The 23760-nt window shown below is 33.6% G+C and overlaps 3 protein-coding genes and 1 non-coding gene across 4 annotated transcripts; 2 read left to right on the forward strand and 2 right to left on the reverse strand.

Moving 5' to 3' along the window:
• Positions 1 to 6318: 6318 nt before the first annotated feature.
• LOC124922072 (pentatricopeptide repeat-containing protein At3g04130, mitochondrial-like) lies at positions 6319 to 10189 on the reverse strand. Its single transcript, XM_047462798.1, has 2 exons — positions 8372 to 10189; positions 6319 to 7325 (listed from the first exon to the last, which is right to left on the reverse strand). Exon 1 carries the CDS (start codon positions 9928 to 9930, stop codon positions 8383 to 8385), a length of 1548 nt encoding a protein of 515 aa, XP_047318754.1. The 5' UTR covers positions 9931 to 10189; the 3' UTR covers positions 6319 to 7325; positions 8372 to 8382.
• A 4305-nt stretch (positions 10190 to 14494) lies between these two features.
• On the forward strand, positions 14495 to 14567 carry TRNAF-GAA. Its single transcript has one exon. It is a non-coding gene; the product is annotated as a tRNA-Phe (tRNA).
• Positions 14568 to 18539: 3972 nt separating this feature from the next.
• Positions 18540 to 19830, forward strand: LOC124942869. Its single transcript, XM_047483474.1, has 3 exons — positions 18540 to 18736; positions 19520 to 19654; positions 19731 to 19830. The coding sequence occupies exons 1-3, from the start codon at positions 18540 to 18542 to the stop codon at positions 19828 to 19830; spliced, it is 432 nt and encodes a 143-aa protein (XP_047339430.1).
• A 1315-nt stretch (positions 19831 to 21145) lies between these two features.
• LOC124942967 (eukaryotic translation initiation factor 5B-like) lies at positions 21146 to 22117 on the reverse strand. Its single transcript, XM_047483567.1, has 4 exons — positions 21863 to 22117; positions 21617 to 21799; positions 21386 to 21520; positions 21146 to 21289 (listed from the first exon to the last, which is right to left on the reverse strand). Exons 1-4 carry the CDS (start codon positions 22115 to 22117, stop codon positions 21146 to 21148), a joined length of 717 nt encoding a protein of 238 aa, XP_047339523.1.
• Between the last annotated feature and the right edge of the window lie 1643 nt (positions 22118 to 23760).

The raw sequence follows: 23760 nt of genomic DNA on the forward strand, positions 1-23760 counted from the left end.
TTATTTTTAATTATTTTTTTTTTAAAACTTACATGACTAAGATTTAAACTTGAAATCACACTACATTATCATAACATTTAATCAACTAACCAAAATTATAATTTAAATTATTATATATTTTCAATAAAACATAAAATATTTATAGCATTTAAAAAAATAAAAAACTATAATAAATTATTATTTTTTTAATGTATATGGAGCATATCTCATGAAACCCAGTAAAACAATAATTCAATTAACCAATAAAGGAGATGGAGTGCTTTGACTATCTATCCATCACATGAAACCCACAACTATACCCAAGAATATGTCAATGCACTTCTCTCTTTAAATATTATAATAATCAAAAATTAATTTCAATACAAATTTAAAAAATATATATATAGAAATGGGAAATGCATGGGAGGGAACTTCTAGCCTTCAACAAGAAGCAAGAAAAACTGTCAAAGATATTGGTGTGTTTGTGATAAAGAAAAAACAAATCAATTATTTGAAAACTAGTATTAATTTGGAAACAATGTATTTAGCTCTTATCAAAAGATGATGACAAATATAATGCAGACAAAAAATTACAATTTATTATTGATTTAATAGAAAAATGACCTATGAGTGCATTAACTTTATTGGATTTATCCAGAAAATATGACTATATAGGGCTTTAGCCAAGACTAGAGTGATCCATATTGAGGTAATGTGATATACAAGTTGGCTACTTTTCAAACTTAGTCCATTTATAAACTGAAATTGACCATAAAATCTTGCTGGAAATACTCAAACCCGACAAAGGATTCATACACATGGTTCATTGACTATAAACTATCATAGTCGTCACTCTTGTCCTGACAAATAAATGTTAGATTTATTTTGTCTCGTGGTGCACATACGCACTTACGACATAAACGGTAACAATGTCAAGACGAAATGTCATTTGTTAAGTCAGATGGTTTGTATGTATCATCACAAAGTAGAGTGCAATTTGAACATTTCTACCAAATGTGTTATTCAAGATAATATTTTAATTAAGATATTTACAGTATGAACTAAAATAAACAAGTGTAGTAAGTAATAAAATCCTTCTTTTTAAAAAAATTACTAACTTAAATTAAGAAATAAATTGATACAACTTTAAAGAGAACCCAAAATCAGAAACTTGTCGGCCATTAAATTAGTGCTACCCATACTTAGTCTTGCAGAAATGAAATATAAGCTTATTTACTGGATGTCTTGGGGGACTTGTTTGGCAAGGGAAAATTTTCCACACTTATTAGAATATTTATTAAAGGGTCATGGGAGCATGTGGAAGTTGGGAGCTTGGAATCATTACTAATGCCTCCATTTGAACACACATGGGGGTGGTTAAGATTATGTTTGGAAATCAAACATAAATTGAAATATATTTAAAACATTATTTATTGATTTTAATTAAGGTTCAAATGAGAAAAGTGGTGTCTAAGAGATCTAACGTAACGGTAGGAACGAATTTATGTAGGGGCTCGGTTCACCCCGAAAAAAATAATTAATTTATTTTTTTTACGGTAAAAATGTGACATTACCCTATATTTTTTTTTTAAATTATATTTTTTCACTCGTTTAATCTAAAACTTTATCGTTATTTATTTAAGCTCCCTAATTTTTTTTCAAGCCCATCTCATTTCCGATTCATGGGTCCATCCCTGCATCACGGGTTCAATTTTTATTTCAATTTAGGGCATTTTTAGTGGTGATCGTATTGGAATTTATAGGGTCACTAGTATATTAAATAATTGTGCAAATATCAAAATAATATGATCTAATGTGAAATTAAGTTTATGGTTTATGATTTGTCATGAATATAAAGTAGGGATATCAAAATGACATTTTTAATTTTATGAAGGACCTAAATTAAAAAATGATCAAACTATAATAACTAACATAAAGTTGGTTATTTATAACGGTAATAGTCCTCATTTGAAGTACGGACAATTCTCATTTGCGTCACCATCGACAGAGAGAGAAACTATTGACGTACTCATCAATTGAAGATCTATTCCATCTAAAGAAATATAAGATTAAAGACATTTTCTATTACAAGGAAATAGAAGATTCATACTTACAATAAATATACGTTTTTCGTATTCATATTTAAATTTCACAATTTAAATTAGGATCTAATTAGGATAATTTTAACAATTGATATCAGAGTCGTCCTAATTTAATATTGTGAGATAAATATCATGATTTAAGATATATATATGTATGAATTTATGATAATTTCAAATTATATATATATATATATATATATATATATATATATATATATTCTTCATAATTCGTTTGAAATTATCAATATAAATATAAATATAAATATATATATATATATATATATATATATATATTTATTTATTTATATATACGAAGATTCATATATATTATGAATTAAGATATATTTGAATTATCTATTTGACTAGTTAATTCATTATTAAGATTTATGAATATTATATATATATATATATATATATATATATATATATAATTTGATAAATTATATATTATTGATTTGGGTTCTATATGATATTTAAATTCAAATTAATGTTATTATTGTTTATTATTTAGATGGTATATATTGATTGATACAAATAATCAACAAAGTGAGAATATTTGTTGAAATTAATTAAAAAAAATTGAATGGTAGTATTGTGTAATTTATGTGATTATATTATTTGGCCCAAAAGATGATAATTAATTGATAAAATTGCATTAATACTTATGATGATAAATATGTAATAATTATAAAAGTCTGAAAGATAGATTGATTATTTAACATGTCTTATTATTAATGTTTGATCGTTACACTAAAATACTATTAACAATTAATATTATTGTCCAAAGACTTGATATTAATTTTGCATTAAGTATTTTGAGATGGGATAAATATTTATTTGAATTTAATTGTTATTTAAATTTATAAATGTGAGCAAGTACTTTAATGAATATTCTAAGTGATTAAGGGCTATAATTTTTATTATGTAAAGTTAAAAATAGTTTTTTTTAGAAGAGATTGTAAATTTGTAATATTGTTTTTTTTTGAGGATATTGAGTTTGAAGGGAGAAATGATTTTGTCTTTAAAAATGATTTTGTCTTTAAAAATAATTTAGATCAATAATTTTTATTGAGAAAGATTTGATTTATATCTCAAATATTTTTGACATTGATAAGGATTTTATATATATTGATGATAATATTCAAAAATCAAGATTAACAAGATAGTATTGATCAAATTCATTAAATACAAAATCAACAACTTCAAAATCAAGTGTCTTTGTGACAATTCAATTTAATTGAATTACTCTTTAATGACAATTTATGGTACTCGTTGCATATTTTTATATGGAGTTTTACCAAAATAGATGTTAAGGGTTTTTTCAATAGATACATTGAAAACAATTTGGTGTAACGAAAAAACTTGGTGTCGAGAGACCAAATTAATATAGTTTGCAAATTAAAGAAATTCATATATGGATTTAAAGAAGCGTCGTTGGTGGTACCATAAATTTCACAAAATAATAATTCTCTCTTTTAGTTTTGAGGTGAATTTAGTTGATTATTTGTGTATCACAAGTTCAGTGGGAGGTTTCCCAAAGTAACCTTGTTTGGCGTTTACTTTCCCAAACTAACCTAGTTTGTTCATTCATTCTCAAACTAACCTAGTTTACTATTCAAACTCGTTTTTTTTTACATTTAAAATTCATTATATATAAACTAAATTATTTATATTTTGATATATATTTTATTATTTTTATAAATTTAATTATTTATATTTTGATATATAATTTAAATTTAATTATTTTTTTATAAATTTGATTATTTATTTACATTTCAATTATTATTTATATAGTGTAATAAATATTCTTTTTAACATTCTAATAAATAATTGATAAATACTAATAAATTTAAAATATTTGAAATATATTTATAAAAGATTTGAAAGACAGTTAGGTTGACCCAAGAAGTTTAGTGATTTGAAAGTATCCATGTCGCTTATTTATTATAGCTCGAATTTTCCACGGACATGCAAATACAGTACATTTTGCCTCATAAATATACTTTCAAATGTTTTAAATTTATTAGTATTTATCAATTATTTATTAGAATGTTAAAGGGAATATTTATTACATTATATAAATAATAGTTGAAATGTAAATATATATATATATATATATATATATATATTAAAATATAAATAATTAAATTTATAAAAAATAATCAAATTAAATTATATATCAAAATATAAATAATCAAATTATAAAAATAATAATTTAAAATATATATCAAAATATAAATAATTTAATTTATATAAATAATAATTTAAAATATATGTCAAAATATAAATAATTTAGTTTATATATAATGAATTTTAATTAATAAAAAAAACTGAGTTTGAATAGTAAACTAGGTTAGTTTGAGAATGAATGAACAAACTAACCTAGTTTGGGAAAGTGGACGACAAACAAGGTTACTTTGGGAAACCATCCAGTAAACGCCTATTTATGGTTTTACATGTGAGTGGCATTGTTTACCACAAATTTTGTTTGACATTTAGTAGTCAATGTTATGAGATATTTAAAAAGAATTAACAATTAAATGCTCACATATAAGAGGTCGGATAGTCTTGAGATGATTGAGTATTCTAACTCCGATCTTATGTGATGCCAAAACAGTATGAAATTCACTTCAAGTTATAATTTTCGCTAGCTGGTTTAGTTTTGAAGAAGTGTGAAACAAACACATACGACTACATCCACTATTGCAGCGGAATGTGATATATTACTAGACATCAAATTAAGTGATATTGATATCAATTTCTTATTACGAAAGAAATTATACAAAGTTGATAATTTTTTATAAAATATTTATGTACAAACTATGCGGTTATGAACTCCTTGACAATGAGTTTATCGTCTAATGTCTTTCAGGAGAATATTACTCCTATGAGTGTCATAAAGATCGACGATCTCTAACTTTAATAGGAGTTTGTAATTTGGATCTCTAACTTTAATAGGAGTTTGTAATTTGGTTGTATTTCAGTTTAGTTATTTTATAGATATTTATGAAGTTTTTATTCTGATGAGAAAATAAGTATTATTCAATTCATTACACTTTGTATAATTATGTTTATTAAAGTATAATCTCACTCGTGAGTCAAGTATGACTAATTGAAAATTGACATTTGAAAATCATTTTCCATGGAATTTTCATATCTCAAATTCATGATATGAATTGTCAAGAAAACAGTCCGCCAGATCCAGATTTAGACTTCTGAAAATTTTGACATATTTCAGAGAAAGCAGCCTCTATGAAAAGGATCTGAGGTCATTTTCTTGGGTACATGTGATTTGACAAGATCACTAATTTGAACAACCAGGCTCTGACTTGTATCGACAGCAGCACTAACATTCAACATTCTTTCAGCACTGGCAAATGCATCCCATTTTGAACAACACAAATCATCAAAAGACAGATTTTGTAGTAGAACCTGGACCGATTTTCATGTTCATGCTAATGTTTTCCTGACGTAGAGTTTTTTGAAGCCATTTTTTTCACAAATATTATGTGTTTCTTATGTAGTTTTGGTCTTCTTGATGAAGTTAGATTCTTTTAATATGGATCTACATCTTGGTAAACAATCACGATAAATGATATGTCAAAAACGATAAATTAATTTAAATTTTAAATATTATTTAATTTAATATTATAAAAATTTATTAACAACTAAATAATTTATCATAAATCAAATAAAACAATAATACATTAATTATTAAATTTAAATTTATTTTATTATCATCTCTTATTAACTAATTTGTTAATAAATTAAATTTAACAATTTTTTATTATTTAATCTTTCAGTTAGATAAATAATTTAAAATTATATATATATATTATTAATATACATACACATCATTTATATAATTTTAAAATATATTTAGTATTAATATATGAGAAAATATATAATTTATATATTTTTTTAATTTCAATATATATATACTTATCTATCTCATTTTTTTATACTAAATTTGAGCCAATTTATATACATATATACATAATTAACCTCTATACATAGGTAAGAGACAAAATAAATCAATTTATCATACAAGTAAAATTTATTTATTTAAATTAGACTATAATACAAGTAAATAGTGAGCTTTATTCTAAAAATTAAACTAATTTAAGTATATATATTGACTAAAGTATATATATATATATATATATATATATATATATATATGTCTAATTAATACTGAAATATAATTATTTTGAAGTTTGTACTTAAGATAATTTGATATTTCAAATTAATTAATAAGATAATAATTATGAGTATAGATTTTTTTTTTTTAAATAATTTAATTTAAACGGCAAACATAATTAATTAATTAACCACCCTACAATTCCTCCTAATCTCTCCATTAGTCCCTATGAGAGGACTTATATTCCCCATTTTGACCATTCAGCAAAGTCATGGAAAAAGATCCACTGGTTCACTCTGGAGCCACATCAGACCGCCCTGTGAGCCGCCGAGTTAAACAATTCTTGGTCGAAGAAGAGCAAGCCCCGTTTTGTTCACCAAGTTTTTCGCCCGCTTCCACTGCCACCAGCATCCTCATATGTGATCCATTTGTTTGGATACAATAAAGAACTCCAGTTGATAACTTGTACAATCAGAACCAACCTTGTCATGCCTCAAAAAGTTGGATTCCACAAAAATGGTTCCACCTTGTTTAGAAACCTTTTTAGACTTTGATTGGCACCCGACCAATACCTTATAGAAAATCCTATAAACAACCACTAAATGTCCCTGACCGCCCTCCTTAGGGAGTCCAGTCGTTCTGATGTTCAAGGTTAATTTGTCTAGGATGTTTGTTGTGCTGACCTCCAATGAAACCTTTTTACCCGGATGGTTAACGAAATATATGGGACCGTTGCTGAGAGATGTCTTGACAACTTCTAACCGAGAGTCCCCAAATGATAACACACTACCATCGCGGAGACAAACAAAAACAGAGCAATTCAGGCCTTGTATAGTAAAGGGGATTGACTGCTACCTGAACCATTCCTATGTGAAGCTCAGTGTACTTGTGCAATATATGGCCCAAGATTTCTCCTTTATTGAGTAATTGAAGGTCAGAATAACCACCTTGGATGGCCACTGTTTTCGACACCTTTTTTAACTTATATCTGGAAAAGACATCAAACATCCATCTTCTTTCATAGACGTCGCTGACTGGAATCTTGGGAGGATTCCATTGACACGGGATTTTATCTTCATGTTCACTCAGTTTCTCTTCTTTACCTGTAGCAGCCATGTATTATTATTATAAAACATTGATCAGAACTGAAAGACCAATATATAAAGAAAATTTCGGAATTGAAATCCGGACTTAAGAGCCAATTTAGCAAATGATGAGTATTATGGTGGGGAAACAAATGTTATTAACAGGGAGAGACTCTTTTGTCCACATTATTCCAAGAAGATGACGAAACTTTAATGATGTCAGCTAACCACCAAGGGGCAAGCAAATAAATACATAATCAACCTGTATTGTAGTTTGCAACTTCTTTGCTATCATGTATAGAAAACAACTCACAGACCGTCTAAAAATGTTTGTTAAGACTTAAGACCCAAAAGCAGCAGCATAATTCGTCCTGAACGTTCAGCTATTATTTGGGTAAAAATGTTTGATATCTTACTATTAGATTATCACTTCAACAATGCATATTCTGACTGCGATTTAAATTATAGCATTCCTTTCAATGTTCTTATATATAATTGTCACTTCACTTAATTTTATACTACTACAAGATTTCTTACCTCAATTATTTTTTAAATGCCCTAATATTTCAAACATAATCATTCTCTAACTGTGCAATAGATAAAATCTAAAATGAGATAAGAGAAGAGTTCAAGTATAAAGAAACCTGTAAATTAAATGGAAACTTGTCATGGTTAGTTACTTTATAAGAATCAGTGGTTAGATAGTAAGAATATGTTATTTCATCCATCTTCATAAATAGATAATATTAATTTAATCAAAAACAACATATTGCTTCATAATTATGAAACTATTTCTACTCTCTTTTGCTTCATGAAGCCTTCTATCCTCTCAGTTGCATCATATACATGTTCCTGAATTGCTTTATTTTATCCAAAAGCAATTGGAAAGTAAGTTTTGCGAAAAAAAGGTTATTGAAGTGAAATCTTGTAACTAATCTGGGATTCAATTGTCTCAATAACAAGATTCTAATTCCTTTTTCTCTTCAATCATCATCAACATATGCTAAAAATGGAGAATTAATCGAGAAGAGGAACATAATTATCAAACTATCTCAAAAAATTACCTCAAAAGCTATCACTTTTGCTTCATGAAGACTTCTATCCTCTCAGCTGCATCATACATGTGCGTTCGTTGCTTTATTTCATCCAAAAGAAATTGGAAAGTAAGTTGTGAAGGCATTATGTCTTTGCTAATCATCTCCTCAAACAGTTGATAAGCCCATTCACACTCATCCGCCCTACAAAGCCCGTGTATCAGAAGAGTATACGTCGCTAGGTTAAATCCGATAAGATGCTTGTTAACCATCTTATCCAACAAAATCCTCAACAAATCCAACTTCCTATTTCTAAGGCACAATTTTATCAATGGATAGAACGATTGAGCATCCGGTCTACAAAAAGCCGAATCCTCCAATTCCCCGAGGACTTCCAGAGCCTTCTCTTCGAGTTTATTATGGCAAAAGATCATAATCATTGAATTGAAGGTTGATGTACTCGGCTTAGCCTTCGTTTTCATCATCTCTACCTTGAAAACATTAACAGCTTCTTCCAGTCGGTTTGCTTTCCCTAGAGCGATTATCAATACGTTGTAGAAGAGTGTGTCCGGTTTGCATTCATCTGTTCTTCTAGCTTCGTCTGCTATTCTTAAGGCTTCTTCGTACTCCTCCGATTTTACCAAAAGACTCATGATTGTTGTGTATGTGATGATGTTCGGCGGGCAGCCTTGGTCTTTCATCTCTTTTAGGGTTTCGTAGGCTTTATAGAAGTTTTTTATAAGACAATACGATTGGATGATTATCGAGTAGCTGATTACACAAGGGGGATAACCGTATCCTTTCATCTCTTGGATCGTCCAATGAGCCTCATCCACACGATTCACCTTGCACCAGCCGTGAATGAAGATGTTGAACGTGTAAGCATTTGGAACGATGTTCGGTTTGAGTTGAAGGAAAACCGAACGAGCTTCATCGATTCTCTCCTCTTTGCAGAGAGTGTCGAGCAATAGATTCATGGATTCTGTATTCTTTTCCAATCCAAAAGTTGTCAATTCGTCAAACACCTTGACTGCATCTTCCCACTTTCCTGCACCAGACAACCTTCTCATAACCTTAGCTATCGTGTGTAGGGTGACATTATTGTCTTGCCGCATTTCCTCTAATAGTTCCTTCATACTATCGAATGATTTTGCTTTACCTAATATATCAATCATAATATCATACAGTTTCTGGGAAGGTTTGTAATGTGGAAGAGACCTCACCCATTTAAAAATGCCTAATGCAGACTTCCAATCATCTCTGTATCTATAAAGTATAGTATCCATAACATGATCAGATATTGGGAGTGATTTGCAAGTTTGATCGTGGCTGAGGGATTTAAATATTTCATCAACACTATTTGTTGGAAGAGATTTTGTCATGATTTTGTTCAGTATGAATCTATCAGAAGAATTTGATGAGGCATCATGGTGAAACATAGAAGTCGGTCGAAAGCTACTCACAATGAATTTCCTCAAACAACGATTACGAGCATGGAGAGCCATAAAAATAGACGATTTTTGGAGACCACCGAGAAGAGTAAGTCGCGACGAAGCTTTCGGAATCAGAATCGTTTGAGCTGAAAGCATAGTTTCTCCATCAATTTCCAGTTGCGATTGAATCTGTCAATAGAAGGCTCCGGTTAGTCGATCTTGCGGAAGGATCTGAAAGAGAATGGAGAAGGCAGCGTGTGCCTTGCCTTCTCATTCTTCGCTGGTGGAAAATCGCAATCAATCGCACGAAAATCATCAGTCATCCGCAACAAGCTTGAGTTCATCTGTCTCTGATCGCCATCTATATACCAGTAACTGTCATCATGGAGGAGCTAGCGAGAGTTTGTTTTTCTTATTTTCACTCACTCTATATACATTCCAGAACGCGGCGCCGGGAGAAGTTGCAAAGTAATTAGGTTATGGAAAATTTATAAAATGAAACGGGAAATTTGGGGAAATGTGAGGAAATGACCCCAAAAAGGGGCCTAATTATGTTTGGTGCGGGCCACTAATTTTTATAGCGCTGGTGACCCCCAAACAATTTTCTGCCGAAAATACCCCTGTTGCGTCACGCACCCTCCGGTTGCGTGACGCACCTGAGGGCATTGTGAAAAGTCCACAATGCCCTTACTATATAATAAAAAAAATTACAGTTTTTCTCTTTCTTTTCATTTCTTTCTTTCTTCTTCTCTTTCTTCACTTCCTTTTCTCCTCCTTCTCTCTAAAAAGGACAACCACCGACGAAGGAATCCCAATGAAGACGGCGGAATCCCAACGAAGGAGATGTCTCTTTCTGCTACTGGTATGCTTACTTCTTCCTTTATTTGAACGCATTGTTTGTTAGGGTTTAGGGATTAGGGATTGATTAGGTAAATGTCACCGGCGGCGAAATCCGGGTGCGTCACGCAGGTGCGTAACGCAGGTGCGTAACGCAGGTGCGTAACGCAGGTGCGTAACGCAGGTGCGTAACGCAGGTGCGTGACGCACCTGAGTGACGCACCCCAAACCATTTATAGTTAGTATTTGCATTTCACTGTTACGGTGTCTCTCGATTGATAGTAGCAACCATCTGAATATGTTATTTCTTTTTTGTGTTAACAGTTCAAATATATTAGGTTGATGAAATGCCCTGTTGAAATACCCAATTTATTCTTTGAAGAAATGAGGGTAACTGACAACTGATTTTAGAGTGTTGAAAGCTTGAAGCATGTTAGTTTATTCTTGATTATGAAATCTTTCTCAAATTGGATCTATATAGCTATCTGGTGTCAATCCAAGCTGTGTGGCCCATAAAAGCCAAATTTTGTAGTTTAGGATTGTAGTAGATTGATTAGCTTCTATTTTTAATTTGATGACATAGTTTGTCACATATTTCTCCATTGTCTGTTGAAAACTCAGGATAGAGAGATTGATGAGTTAAATGAGCAATTGGAAGAAGATGCAAAATGTGTTGAACACCTACAAGTTCATCTGTTGGAGGAGAGAAATAAAATGTCTCATGTAGAAAGAGAGAACGTGAGATTGCAGAGCCAGATCGACATGTGACATGTTAATCATCTTAGTGCAGGATAATGACGACGAAGAACCCTAATTTTTGGATCTGATCGATCTCTTTTATGATCAACAAAGATCAAATGATATGTGTCTTTATACTGTCTTTTATAAATCGTTTCTTATTTGTTTGTAAATCAAATATGTTGGGAACTTTATATGTAATTACATTGGTTTGTAAATCACACATTACTCAATAATTGTAAAGCATTACATTACCTCAAATCACAACTTCTGGTTCACAAATCACAATTTATTTGTAACTATCCAGATTTGTTTAACCCTCTATAACTTGAAACTAAACCATTGAATCATTTCGTTCAAAATTCAAAGATTTACCTCAATCACACTTCTCTTATCAAATAACAAATAAAAAAAGATAAATAAATTAAATGTTTGAACCAACTTAAATGAAGAATAATCTATAACAAAGGTGTTGTATATATACACAGTACAGAGTTTACAGCAAAACTCAAATTGGCACAAAAAAAGACATCCTTCCAACACAACTTCGCAGAAGCACTTCAGATTTTTCTCAACCTCTTCTTCCAACAAACTAGCTTTGCGGTTTCTTTTGTGTTTTTTTCCAGAATGCGAGCTTTGAGTTGAGTCTACTTCCAAGACCACATTTGGTAGGATAATATTCACTAAGACAGGTCATATACTATGAACACGAGGCTGACAGAAAGTAGACTCCTACAAGTTAGGCCATACAAAGAAGATTAAGACTAGTTTTGCATAAAAGGAAGAATCAAGAGAAATTCAATTACGAGAATCACCTTCAAGCAGTTAGAAATAGAGGACAAGTGTTCAACTGTAAAAAAGCTTCCAGCTATATATGGATGAGGAAGAAGTTTCCCAAAGACATTGCTTTCAACAGATATTTTCTCTCTCATTTTAAGAGCTAGAAGCAATGCATCGGGATTTCCAGCTTCAATTGCACCATTAAACCAATCACCAAGACTTGGTGCTTCAAAATCTCATTCAAGACAGACTCTGCAGATACCTGTAAACACCACCCAATTAACATATCATATAAATGAGTGAACACCTCAGATAAATAAGTGTACTCATGTCGAAGAAATTTACCTTGTTAATTAGTTCTAGAATTATTGAGACAGCAGGCTCTTGAAGGTACCTCTTCTTGGATGCAAGGCCAACTAGAGAACCAATGAATTCAACAATTTGCGTTGAGTTCTGGTCAGTTCTCCAATCTTCAGATAACTTTTTGGATCGTGCAATAGCACCATAAGCAAATAATCGACCCAAAAGATTATCTCGCATGTCCTATATTGGCCACCATCATCTAGTTAAATATTTAATGAAAATGAACATTATTCCATTTGGCAAAAAAATATAAAAAAATTGAGGCTTTCATTTGTAACCTGTCCTTTCATTGAAGAAGTGGCCGGCAGGGTATCTACTATGAGATTCAGCAATGCATCAATTTTGATGCTTGGGATAGAACTAACTAGGACAGATAAACTCAATGCAAAACCTTGCCTAGCACACTGTAAACGGGACATATTAGTTAAAAAACATCATTAACATGAAAGCACCAATAATACAGAATTTGAAGTCAGCAAATGTAAGGTAATATACCTCCATTGATGAAGAAACGCCACGAATAAACCTCCAATTGATTCTTCGTCAACTTTCATTTGTAATCCTGCGTGACGCATCCTGCGTGACGCACCCTGCGTGGCGCACCCTGCGTGACGCACCCTGCGTGACGCACCCTGCGTGACGCACCCTGCGTGACGCACCCTGCGTGACGCACCCTGCGTGACGCAACCAACCAATCAACCTGCATTCAACGAATCAGGGCGAATCAATGACGTTCTGTAAAGGAAATCCACACAAACAATCATATGTATAGGAAATCAACACAAACAATCATATGTAAACGAAATAAACACAAAATATAAACGAATATAGTGGAAATTTTTGTTTCGGCCGTCGTCGTTCGCCGTTGGAGCCGCAGTTCGCGTTTGGAAGTTCTTCGCAGCTATAGACCATTGAATATGGTGGAATGATCGACGGTGCCTCTTCGATTGGTTCTTCGGCGATGAAAAAGAAGAGAAAGTCTTTTCCGCCGCTATTAGGGTTCACGGCGGAGAAGACGGGAAGAAAGGGGCTGGATGAGAGAGAAACTGAAACGAAAATGAAAAAAAATTAAGTCTTTATAGGGTTCAGGGTGCGTCACGCACCTGGAGGGTGCGTGACGCATGGGTAAAATGGTCATTAAAAAATTTGGGGGTCACCAGCGCTATAAAAATTAGTGGCCCGCACCATCGGCTATTTGGCCCTATTTTGGGGTCATTTCCTCAAATTTCCCGAAATTTGATAATAAGGTCATCCTCAAAATTAACCTTACTAATTTCAGTTTTTATTTTAAATTTTTTTAAAAAAAATTTAGACATTTTTACTCTTATTAACTTTTTTTTTTTCTTCTCTTTTTTTTTTCTTTCCCCCATTTCCCTTTTTGCCAGTTTTCCTCCTCTCCCCTTCCCCCTATTCCCACGATCGCAAGCCGGACGTTTCCAGCCCCATTCGACTCCCCCACGATCGCAAGCCGGACGGTTCCAGCCCCAACCGACTCCCCCACGATCGTCGGACGCCTACCCCTCGAGTCTGCCTAGCCGTTGATCGCCAAATGCTTCCAGGCCGACTCCCGGCGATCGCCAAGCCCCGGAGACGCTGAGCCCGACATTCTCCCAACATTACTGAGGTTAGTAATGCTTAGTTAGTTCTACTCCCCAATGATTTTTCCGTTTTTTGCATGTTGAGTATGAAGTTTTAGGGTTTTAGTTTATGATTCAGGTTTTAGTTAGGGTTGAAATGCTTAGTTAGTTCTATTGTTTTGGCCATTTGAAATGCTTTTATCCGAGAAATGTAGTTTAATATGAATGGGGTGTGGGGTTGGCGTGGATCGTGGGAGTGGGGTAGTGCGTGGGCTTAGGCTTGGGCATGGGGGTTGCGCGTGGGGTGGAGGTTTAGGGTTTAGGGTTTAGGGTTTGGGCTCGGGCGTGGGTGGGGCGTGGATTCAATTGCAATTCAATTGCGTACCACGCAATATGTAAAAATAATTTAACAAACTTATTAATAAGCGGGGATAGCTCAGTTGGGAGAGCGTCAGACTGAAAATCTGAAGGTTAGGTATTTGATCCACCTTCACCGCAAAAGTTTTTTTTTCTGTTGGAAATTTGATACAGTGTGATGATATATATAAGCATTGAAATGATTTTGATATGTATAAATTATTTTTTCAAAAGGGTTGTGTGTGCTATTTGATTTAAATTGGATTTTGTCAATTTATGTTTTGATAAAGAAATGGGTATGTTAGTGAAATTCTATATTCTTCAATTTTCATATTCTATTAGAATGTCCAAATCAAGTTTCTTAAATTTTTTATTATATGAAATGAATAATGTACATGATGTTGTTACACAAATTTCTTCTTATTTATTTGATGGAACTAGTTACACACATTTTCTCTATAAGCTAGCCTTTTAAACCTAACTAGAATCCTCTTGATGACAAGAACCATCTATCATTTGATTGCGTGCATGTGTTCAATTGTTTGGCTTCATTAAAACCTCAACACAGACTGGAGAAATCGGAAGAAAAAACAAAAGGGAGTTAATTATTTTTTCTTAAATAAAACAACAAAAGTAAAAGGTTGAAATAATCTATGTTTACCGTGTTGAGAAGATAAATTGCTGCAGGCCTAGTGAATTTTCTCGCAAAAAGGAAGCAAGGAGAAGGCTTGCCCTTGCTAGTGCATGCCTAGTGAATTGTATTTAGATGTTTATAGCATAATCTTGGAGACGTATGAAAGTCAGGAGTGTACTTAGTTGATCAAATAAACACATTGATTGCATCAAAATTAAACTATTTCAAATAAGTTTAAGGCAGCAGAAGTGTTTAAACTTTAAAATCATAATCCTGAAACTAAAAATGAAATTTTAACTTGAAATTTAAATAAAAGGTCAATGAATTTATATATGAATTAAATCCATCCAGTCCAAACCATTCAACACATTCGCTAAACTAAAACCAGTACATAGTAATCTGTAGAAAATATCTGATCCAACGAGAACACGTTTAAAAACAAAACTTAATCAGGGAATAAATTGGGAAATTTATCATCATTTTTTCATATGGAACCAGATTCAAATCTAGATCTTGAAACAAAAAGTACTTATATAAAGTGTTATTGTAAAAAGGGCTGTAAAGAAATTGCAAACTTCCAAAAAGGAAATGACTGATTACAGATCATTTGCAAAAACAAAATGCTTTATTTTCTTGGTTGAACAGCTTTATATATCAAAGGAGATGCAAATAAATCAAAACTTTAGTTTCTAACTTATACATGGAACCAGCCAACATCTGTTTAAACAGCAACTTGTAAGATTTCTTACAAAGTCCATCTCTAAATTGTTAGCTAATCTAATTTCCTTAGTAAGATTTCTAATAAGTAAATAAATTTCTCTTCTTTGAGGATGTCTTCCATCTTTCACCATGAATACATGCACCCTGCTCTTGATTTCAATCCAACTACTACCAGGCTGCTTCACAACTCCTCTTTTCTTCATCAGCTTCCTAACTTTCATCGCTTCCTTCCATCTTCCAACATCCGAATACATATTCGACAGAAGAACGTAAAGTGCATGGGTCGTGGGACGCAACAGTGCGTGGGTCGTGGTGCGTGGGTCGTGGTGTGTGGGTCGTGGTGCGTGGGTCGTGAATCGTGGATCGTGGGTCGTTGATCGTTTAGTAAACAAACCCATTTTGACACAGCATTTCAAATGTACATTTTGACATAGTATTTCAAACGTAACAACCATATAGAGTGTTCTTCAGCTAAATGGGAATGAAAGAAATGAACATACCCATTTTGAAGGCTAAATGGGAATGAAAGAAGTCGGTCAGGTCTACACGGCAATGTTGTTGGGTCTCGTCGTCCTCCGGCATTGTAGGTGAGTCTCGTTGTGGGGTCGTCGTTCCGAGGCGTTGCTTGGAGGATATGAGAATGGGGAGGGGTGGGAGGGGTGACAGTTGGTCGCGGGGGACCACCGGAGAAGGGGAAAGGAAAAGAGGGAAGGTGGGTCGGTGAAATGAGAGAGAAAGTGGATTAAAGATTAAAATAATAATAATAATATTAAGGATAAAATCGTCCAAAATTATAAAAAAATGTTAAATATAAAAACTGAAATTTTGGAGGTTATTTGTGAGAATGACCCTCTTTTGAGGATCATTTGATCAAATTTGCAAAAATAACTTTTTTTTATTTAGCAAAGATCTAAATTACCTTTAATAATTCCCCCTCTTTTTCTGAGAAAATTTGATTAAATGGCTCTCATAATATGCCCAATTCCAAAAAAGGCCCACAGTTGATAAACCTTACAAAAAGGGTTTTTTCGCCTTGTGAAATGACGGACATGCCCCCGATAACACATTTATCGCTGATGTGCGAGCATTACACGATTCTCGCACATCGTTTAATGCTCGCACATCAGAGTATATAAATCCTAATTCTAATTTTGACCTCATTTCAAATTCGATTTCTCCACTCTCCAACGTCTCATTTCAACCCGCACCACTTCAACCGGGAATCGTCCATCCGTTCGTCCGTCTCGTTTGAACCCATCGATCGTCCGTCCATTCGTCTGTGTCGTCGTTCCATTACAGGTCAGTTTAGGATAACTTCAATGTATGATTATATATTGATGGATAATCCTTAGTTTTAGGGTATTGTTAGCTTTTAGGGTTTATCTGTTTATATTGATGGTATATGGTATATGTATCCGCATTAGTTCACTCACGAGCATTGTATATTCACGAGCATTGTATATTCACGAACATTGTATATTCTAATGTTGATTAGCTTTTCCAATGTTGTATATTCACGACATTGTATATTCTGATGTTGCTTAGTTTTTCCAATGTTGTATATTTACGAACATTGTATATTTTGATGTTGCTTAGTTTTTCCAATGTTGGGTTTATTTGTAATATTCTGGTTATTGCTAACTTACGGTTATTGTATATTCTCAGCTCCGTTCGTTCAAGTTCAGCAGCTGAAGACCCACGACTCTTCGTTCTCAAATGGGTACATTTATTTTATGTCAACCAATAACAGAACATTACAATACGCGTATAATCGTTGAACTATTTTCAATTGCAGCTCAAATACTTCTTTACCTTGATGGAAAGTGGAAAATTACGGATTGTAATACTCATGTTGTTCCAAAGTCAACAAGAGATTTGAATGTTCCCCTAAATTCTCCATATGCTGAATTAGTTGATATGATCTATTCTGTTACTAATGTTGATAATTTTAGATATAATTTATTGTTTTAAACCAAGTATAATACTTCAGGTATGGATGACAAATTTTCCTATATAACTAATATCAAACAAGATATGGATGTTAAGTTCTTTTTACTTGAAACATCGATATCACTCCACCATCGCACTTCATTGTGTGTATCTTTAGTAGAGAATTCACTACCTAGAAACCCAACTCAAGAAAGTGTAGTGGTTCCAAAAATTGATAATCATAAAGTATTCCCAAAGTTTCAGAAGCAGGAGGTTGTCTTTGAAACTCAAAATGACATATAAGAAGACCCATGTTTGCATCTAAATGAGGGGATTGATGATTGGGTTCCTAGTACACAACCAAACAATGATTGAGTTCCTAGTACACAACCAAACAATGCTTGGGTTGCTAGTACCCAACCAAGCTGCAGTGATTGGGTTGGTAGTAACATACCAAGTAGTGAAATCCGATAACTGATGCATTAATTTGCAAAATCGGATTGGAAGTCAATACGTTTTTTGAGAATAAAAAAGAACTTCAACTGAGGTTACATAAATATGTGTCGGCTAATCATTTTGAATTCAAAGTTGAGAAGTCAAAAAAGATATTTGGGCGGTTAAATGTTTGAATCAGAATTGCAAGTAGAGATTGCGTGTTGTGAAAGGAAAATATTCGGAAATGTTTGAGATTCGGAAATTTGTAAAAGATCATACATGTTCAATTGTGACAAGGCAAGAGAATAAAAGGAAAGCATCATCATGAGTTTTTGGGGAATGTATGAAGAGAAAGTACATGGACCATCACCATGACCACATGCCCCAAGAAAATAATGGAAGAAATGCAGAGAACTTATGGAATAAAGATGACTTATAATAAGGCTTGGAGGTCTAGGGAAAATGCCCTAATGGCGGTGCAAGAAACTATAGAGGAATCCTATGGTAAATTTCCATCATACCTGTACATGTTGGAGAATAATAATTTGGGTACCGTAACAGACATCCAGAAGAATGAGCTTGGCCATTTCAGGTATATGTTCATGTCCCTAGGCCTCTCAATTAGTGGTTTCAAATCCTCTTGTCGTCCGGTATTGTGCGTCGATGCCAGTTTTTCTTAAGCACAAGGTTGGAAGTTAGCTATTGGTGGCAATAGCATTGGATCCGAATGAACAACTATATCCTATTGCATTCGGCGTTGTTGATTTGGAGAATAACAACTCATGGACTTATTTCATGCAAAAACTTAGAGATGCAACTAGATTAGTTGATGATCTCGTCTTCGTATCCGATAGACACCCAAGCATCGTCAATGCCTTGTACTCAGTTTTTCTAGAAGCATATCATGGTGCATGTACATACCACATCAAGATGAATATTATGGCCAAATTTAAAACTGAACATTGCTACTTAGAGTTTGATTTAGCTTCTCGTGCATACACAATCTCGCAGTTTAATCGGTAATTTGACAAGATCAATGCTAAGGACCCTCGTATTGCCATGTATTTGGCAGATATTGGGTTGGAGAGATGGAGTCGTGTCTTTTTCCCCGGTAAACGATACAATTAAATGACTAGCAATTACGCCGAGAGTTTTAATAGTCAAAGTAGAGAGCTAGAAAGTATCCCATAACAATCTTAACTAATTATTTAAGATTCACAATACAATAATGGTTTAATGATAGAAGAGAAAAAACGTCCAATCACACGTAACATTTATCTCAATATTATGAAAAGTTTTTACGTGATCAAGTTGAGAAGGCCAGATTATAGAAAATCAATCGACTTATATGATTCGAGTTTTATATGAATGACAGTGAATATGATTTTAAAGTTGACTTCAAAGGATTGACTTGTAGTTGTAAGGTATTTGATGTATCTAGTCTTCCTTGCACTCATGCATTGGCTGCTGCCTATACACGTAATTTGGATGCCTATGAATTCTGCTCAAGGTAACAATTTGTTGTTGAATTTATCTATCTATCTAACTAACCAATTGCTCACATGTTCAATTGTTATCTTTTTCAGGTATTACTCAACTGAATCGTGGATCAGTGCATATGCGGAGACATGCTATCTAGTTTGTCATCAAGACTCTTGGGATATTCCAGAAAATATTAAGCAATGAGTGTTCCTTAAACCACCTGTTAAGGTTAAGAAAGGGTGGCCACAAACAAAGCGTAGGTCATCCCAATGTGAGACTCGTAAGGTACCGAGACGATGTAGCTCATATGCTTTTTGTTATAAAACAGATTCAAATTTGAACCTGACTGCCCACTTTTGTGTAAGAAAATTCCATGTTCTCTAATACCACATCTTCTAAACCTAGTTTAACATTCAGGTACTCTATATGCATTAATACAAACATACCACAATCCCCGTTTATAGTTGCTTTTGTGACTTCTGGGTGGGGGATTCTACCAAATGTTAACATATCTAAGGTAAAATTAGGATATCTGGAAATTTCCAGGTCAGACATTGCAAATTTTACAAAGTACAGAATCATTGAACACATGGGTATCATGAATTCTGCAAAATTGTCATCATTGTAAATTGTATGATCACAATCATACACGCCAATTCTCCATTCTTTTAGTCGCAGAACAAACAACACCCCGTGCTTACTCTCGATGTTGAAAGGTATATAAATATCATCAACCTTGCTCCACATAAGCATAAATCTATCCTCCAAACCCCAGTAGTACTCCATATAGCAATAATCAATTTAAAGAGTCTTGGATCAACTGTAAACCGTTCATAGTCTGCTGCAAACATAGGAGTTAAAAAAACATTCGCGATTGTGAAATCTTTTGTGTAAGTCTTCGTGTAAGTGAGTGCTCTTTTTCTTAGCATAAAACATGCGGCATTAATCTTCTACATAAACAAAGTGGAGAATTATACATAATAAAGGTGGAGAATTATACATGAACAAGGTGGAGAATTATAAATGAAGAATGCCTCATCAATGAGCCATCTACATGTCCGAAGCAGGTTTTCGAAGAAATTAAAGTTTGTAGGGCCAGTATTTACATACACCGATTTAAAGGTTTTCTTGTTCCTCATCAATTTCAACAAGTTTTTAAGCAGTTCCTCGTCAATTTTCACCATTAGATTGATAGTGATTGGATCTTTGAGCCTTATTTGTTTTCCATTAGGGTCGGTGTAAGGAGAAAATAGTATCTTCGACCTCATACTCCTTCTCTTATATTGGACACCCGTATTCTTGACTTCCACCAGATCCTCATCCACATTCTGCTTCTTTTGCACATTTACCTTCTTCTCCACCTTCTGCTTTTACACATTCTTCTTCTTGTCCTCCATAAACACATCATTTTCCTCCTCTTTGTCAACTTCTTCACCTTCTTTTGCACATATACATTTACCTTCTTCTCCATCTTCTACTTCTATACATTCTTCTTCTTGTCCTCCATAAACACATCATCTTACTCCTCCTTGTCCACCTTATGCTTCTGCACATTCTTCTTATTGTCCTCCACAAAAACATCATATTTCTCCCCCTTGTCAATCACCACTCCATCCAACTTCTCAATCATCACTCCATCCAGCTTCTCAATCATAATCTGGCCCTACACATTAGAAAACATTATACAAAACATTATACATTATCCATAATCTGAAGAACATGCGAGAATTGTACATGAACAAGGTGGAGAAATACATACCTCTACCTTCTCAATCACCAAATCTTCATCATTCTTCTCCAGATCATCCACCCCCTTCTCCACCTCAATATTTTCATTGTCCTCAATCTGGTCCACATTCTCCACCTCCACCACCTTCTCATCCCCAATCTGGCCCTGCACATTAGAAAATATTATACAAAACATTATATATTATCCACAATCTAGAGAACATGTGAGAATTATACATGAACAAGGTGGAGAAATACATACCTCCACCTTCTCAATCACCAAATCTTCATCATTCTTCTCTAGATCATCCACCCCCTTCTCCACCCCCTTCTCCACCTCAATATTTTCATTATCATCAATCTGATCCACATTCTCCACATTCTGATCCTCAATATGGTCCACATTGTCCACATCCACCTCCATATTCTCATCTTCAATCTGGCCCTGCACATTGGAAAACATTATACAAAAAATGCTATTATAGAACATGCGAGAATTTTAATATACCTCATCCTTGTCAACATCATCAATCTTCTCAAACAGATCTTCAATACACACATTCACCATCTTCAAACCGTGATCATTCACAATCTTCTCCTTCTTCTGCTTCCTCTTCATTATTCTCCTTCTCAGTTTCTCCTTTAGTGAGGCTGATATTCTATAGATCTCCTTCCTCTTTTTCTTCTCCTTCCTCCTCTTCAATATTCTCCTTCTTAGTTCCCCATTTAGTATGTCAATATGTTCTTGTAGCTGGTTGAACATCTGAAGTTGATTCACTTTAAGGAGCTTTATTTCAGTTTTTGTTTATTTACCTCTTTCGTGAGTTAATCCAATATATATCAATCATCATCTGTCATTGTTGGAGTCATTTGAGGGCCATCATCATCTTCCATTGTATAGGGGGAGCTCTCGATAGAATTAGAGGTGCCAGGATTGAGGGTAGGGATGCGGGTTCTTCTGCTGGTGGTGCTGGGGTGAGTAATTTGTCTTGTCTTCCTCATGGAGGGTTTGAGAGCAGCTACATCTTCAATATCTTCATGTTTCCTCTTTCTAGAATCTAGTTCATATAATGAATTATACAAATTACCTCCCATATCTTCAAAATCCTCCCCACTATACAAGATCTTCTCCTCTTTAGTCACTTTCATCTTTTTAACAACCTTGCCTTGCAGGGCATCATGAATATCAGAAGCGGTGGTCTTCCTATTGGATTTGTACTGTATTATCCTTGGACAGACATGCTCATGCGTTTGCAGCATCCTCTTGGAAAGTTTGGGGACAAACGTTTGCATAACCTCATAGGTCCACACTTGGAAGGCTAGTGCGAACCCACATACGGTATAAGAAACATCCAACTTCTTGTCTTCCTTCTTCTTCCTCATGGCTTTCTTTTTCTCTAGATATATCTTCTTGAAGTGTTTCAGGTACCTGTTCAAACACTTGAGGGTTGCTCTGAAGGACAACTTTCCCCATGGAAATTGGAGTAAAGTGTCGATGTCCTCTACCATGCAGAAGAGTTTGATATTTATTATCCTCCTTCGGTCAAAGGAGAGCAGATAATGACAAAGAAGGAATACCAAACCCAACTTCAATGTATTTTCCTTATCAAAGCAAGAGACAAATTTTGAGTAAAGGTCTGTAGTTAACAATCATATTACCTTTAAAATATTTTATCACCAATGGTGGACATTCTTTAACTTCATTGAAAATGGTTTCCACCGTAGGGAATCTCCCAAATTTGAGGCCTGTGACCAAGGCAAACTCTTTCATCCCAAAGCACAGTTCCTCTCCATTCACGAGGAACTTCATCTCCTTAGAATTTGAGTTGCTTTTTTCCTCAGGAGCATTTGATGTATTATCGTTCCTGAGAACCGTAGTGATGAGGCTCCTTTGAATATATATCGGAATTGGGTTTACTTTAACCTTTCCATGAGATCCATTTGAGAAAACTTGGTGACAATGTTGGACAGATTGGAATTCCATGATACCCTACCAGTAAACTCAAGAATTATGGTTGACGTCATTTACAAAAAAGGAACAACAAATAAGTAAAAACAAACAACATTGGACAAACAATCATAATATACAATATTCAATCATCGATGCATCAAGATTCGTTCCAAAATTGAAATCAATTTCATAAACTCAAGAAAATCAAGCACCTTCATCATAAATATATGTCACTCATCACATCATAGCATTCATTCATGTTCATCGTCTCATCAACATCATTGCATCACACCACACTATGTAAGAAAATTTATCTTAATACATCTACTTAATTGAATTAACTCATCATCTCATAAATTTCTAATTACATTCAAAATATTGAAAAACACTTGAGCCATTCCTTAAATCTTAAATATGATTCTAGGGGTACCCATTCTAGGTCATCCAAGTATATT

Source organism: Impatiens glandulifera, chromosome 1, assembly GCF_907164915.1.
Source record: "Impatiens glandulifera chromosome 1, dImpGla2.1, whole genome shotgun sequence".
In the NCBI taxonomy this organism is placed as follows: Eukaryota; Viridiplantae; Streptophyta; class Magnoliopsida; order Ericales; family Balsaminaceae; genus Impatiens; species Impatiens glandulifera.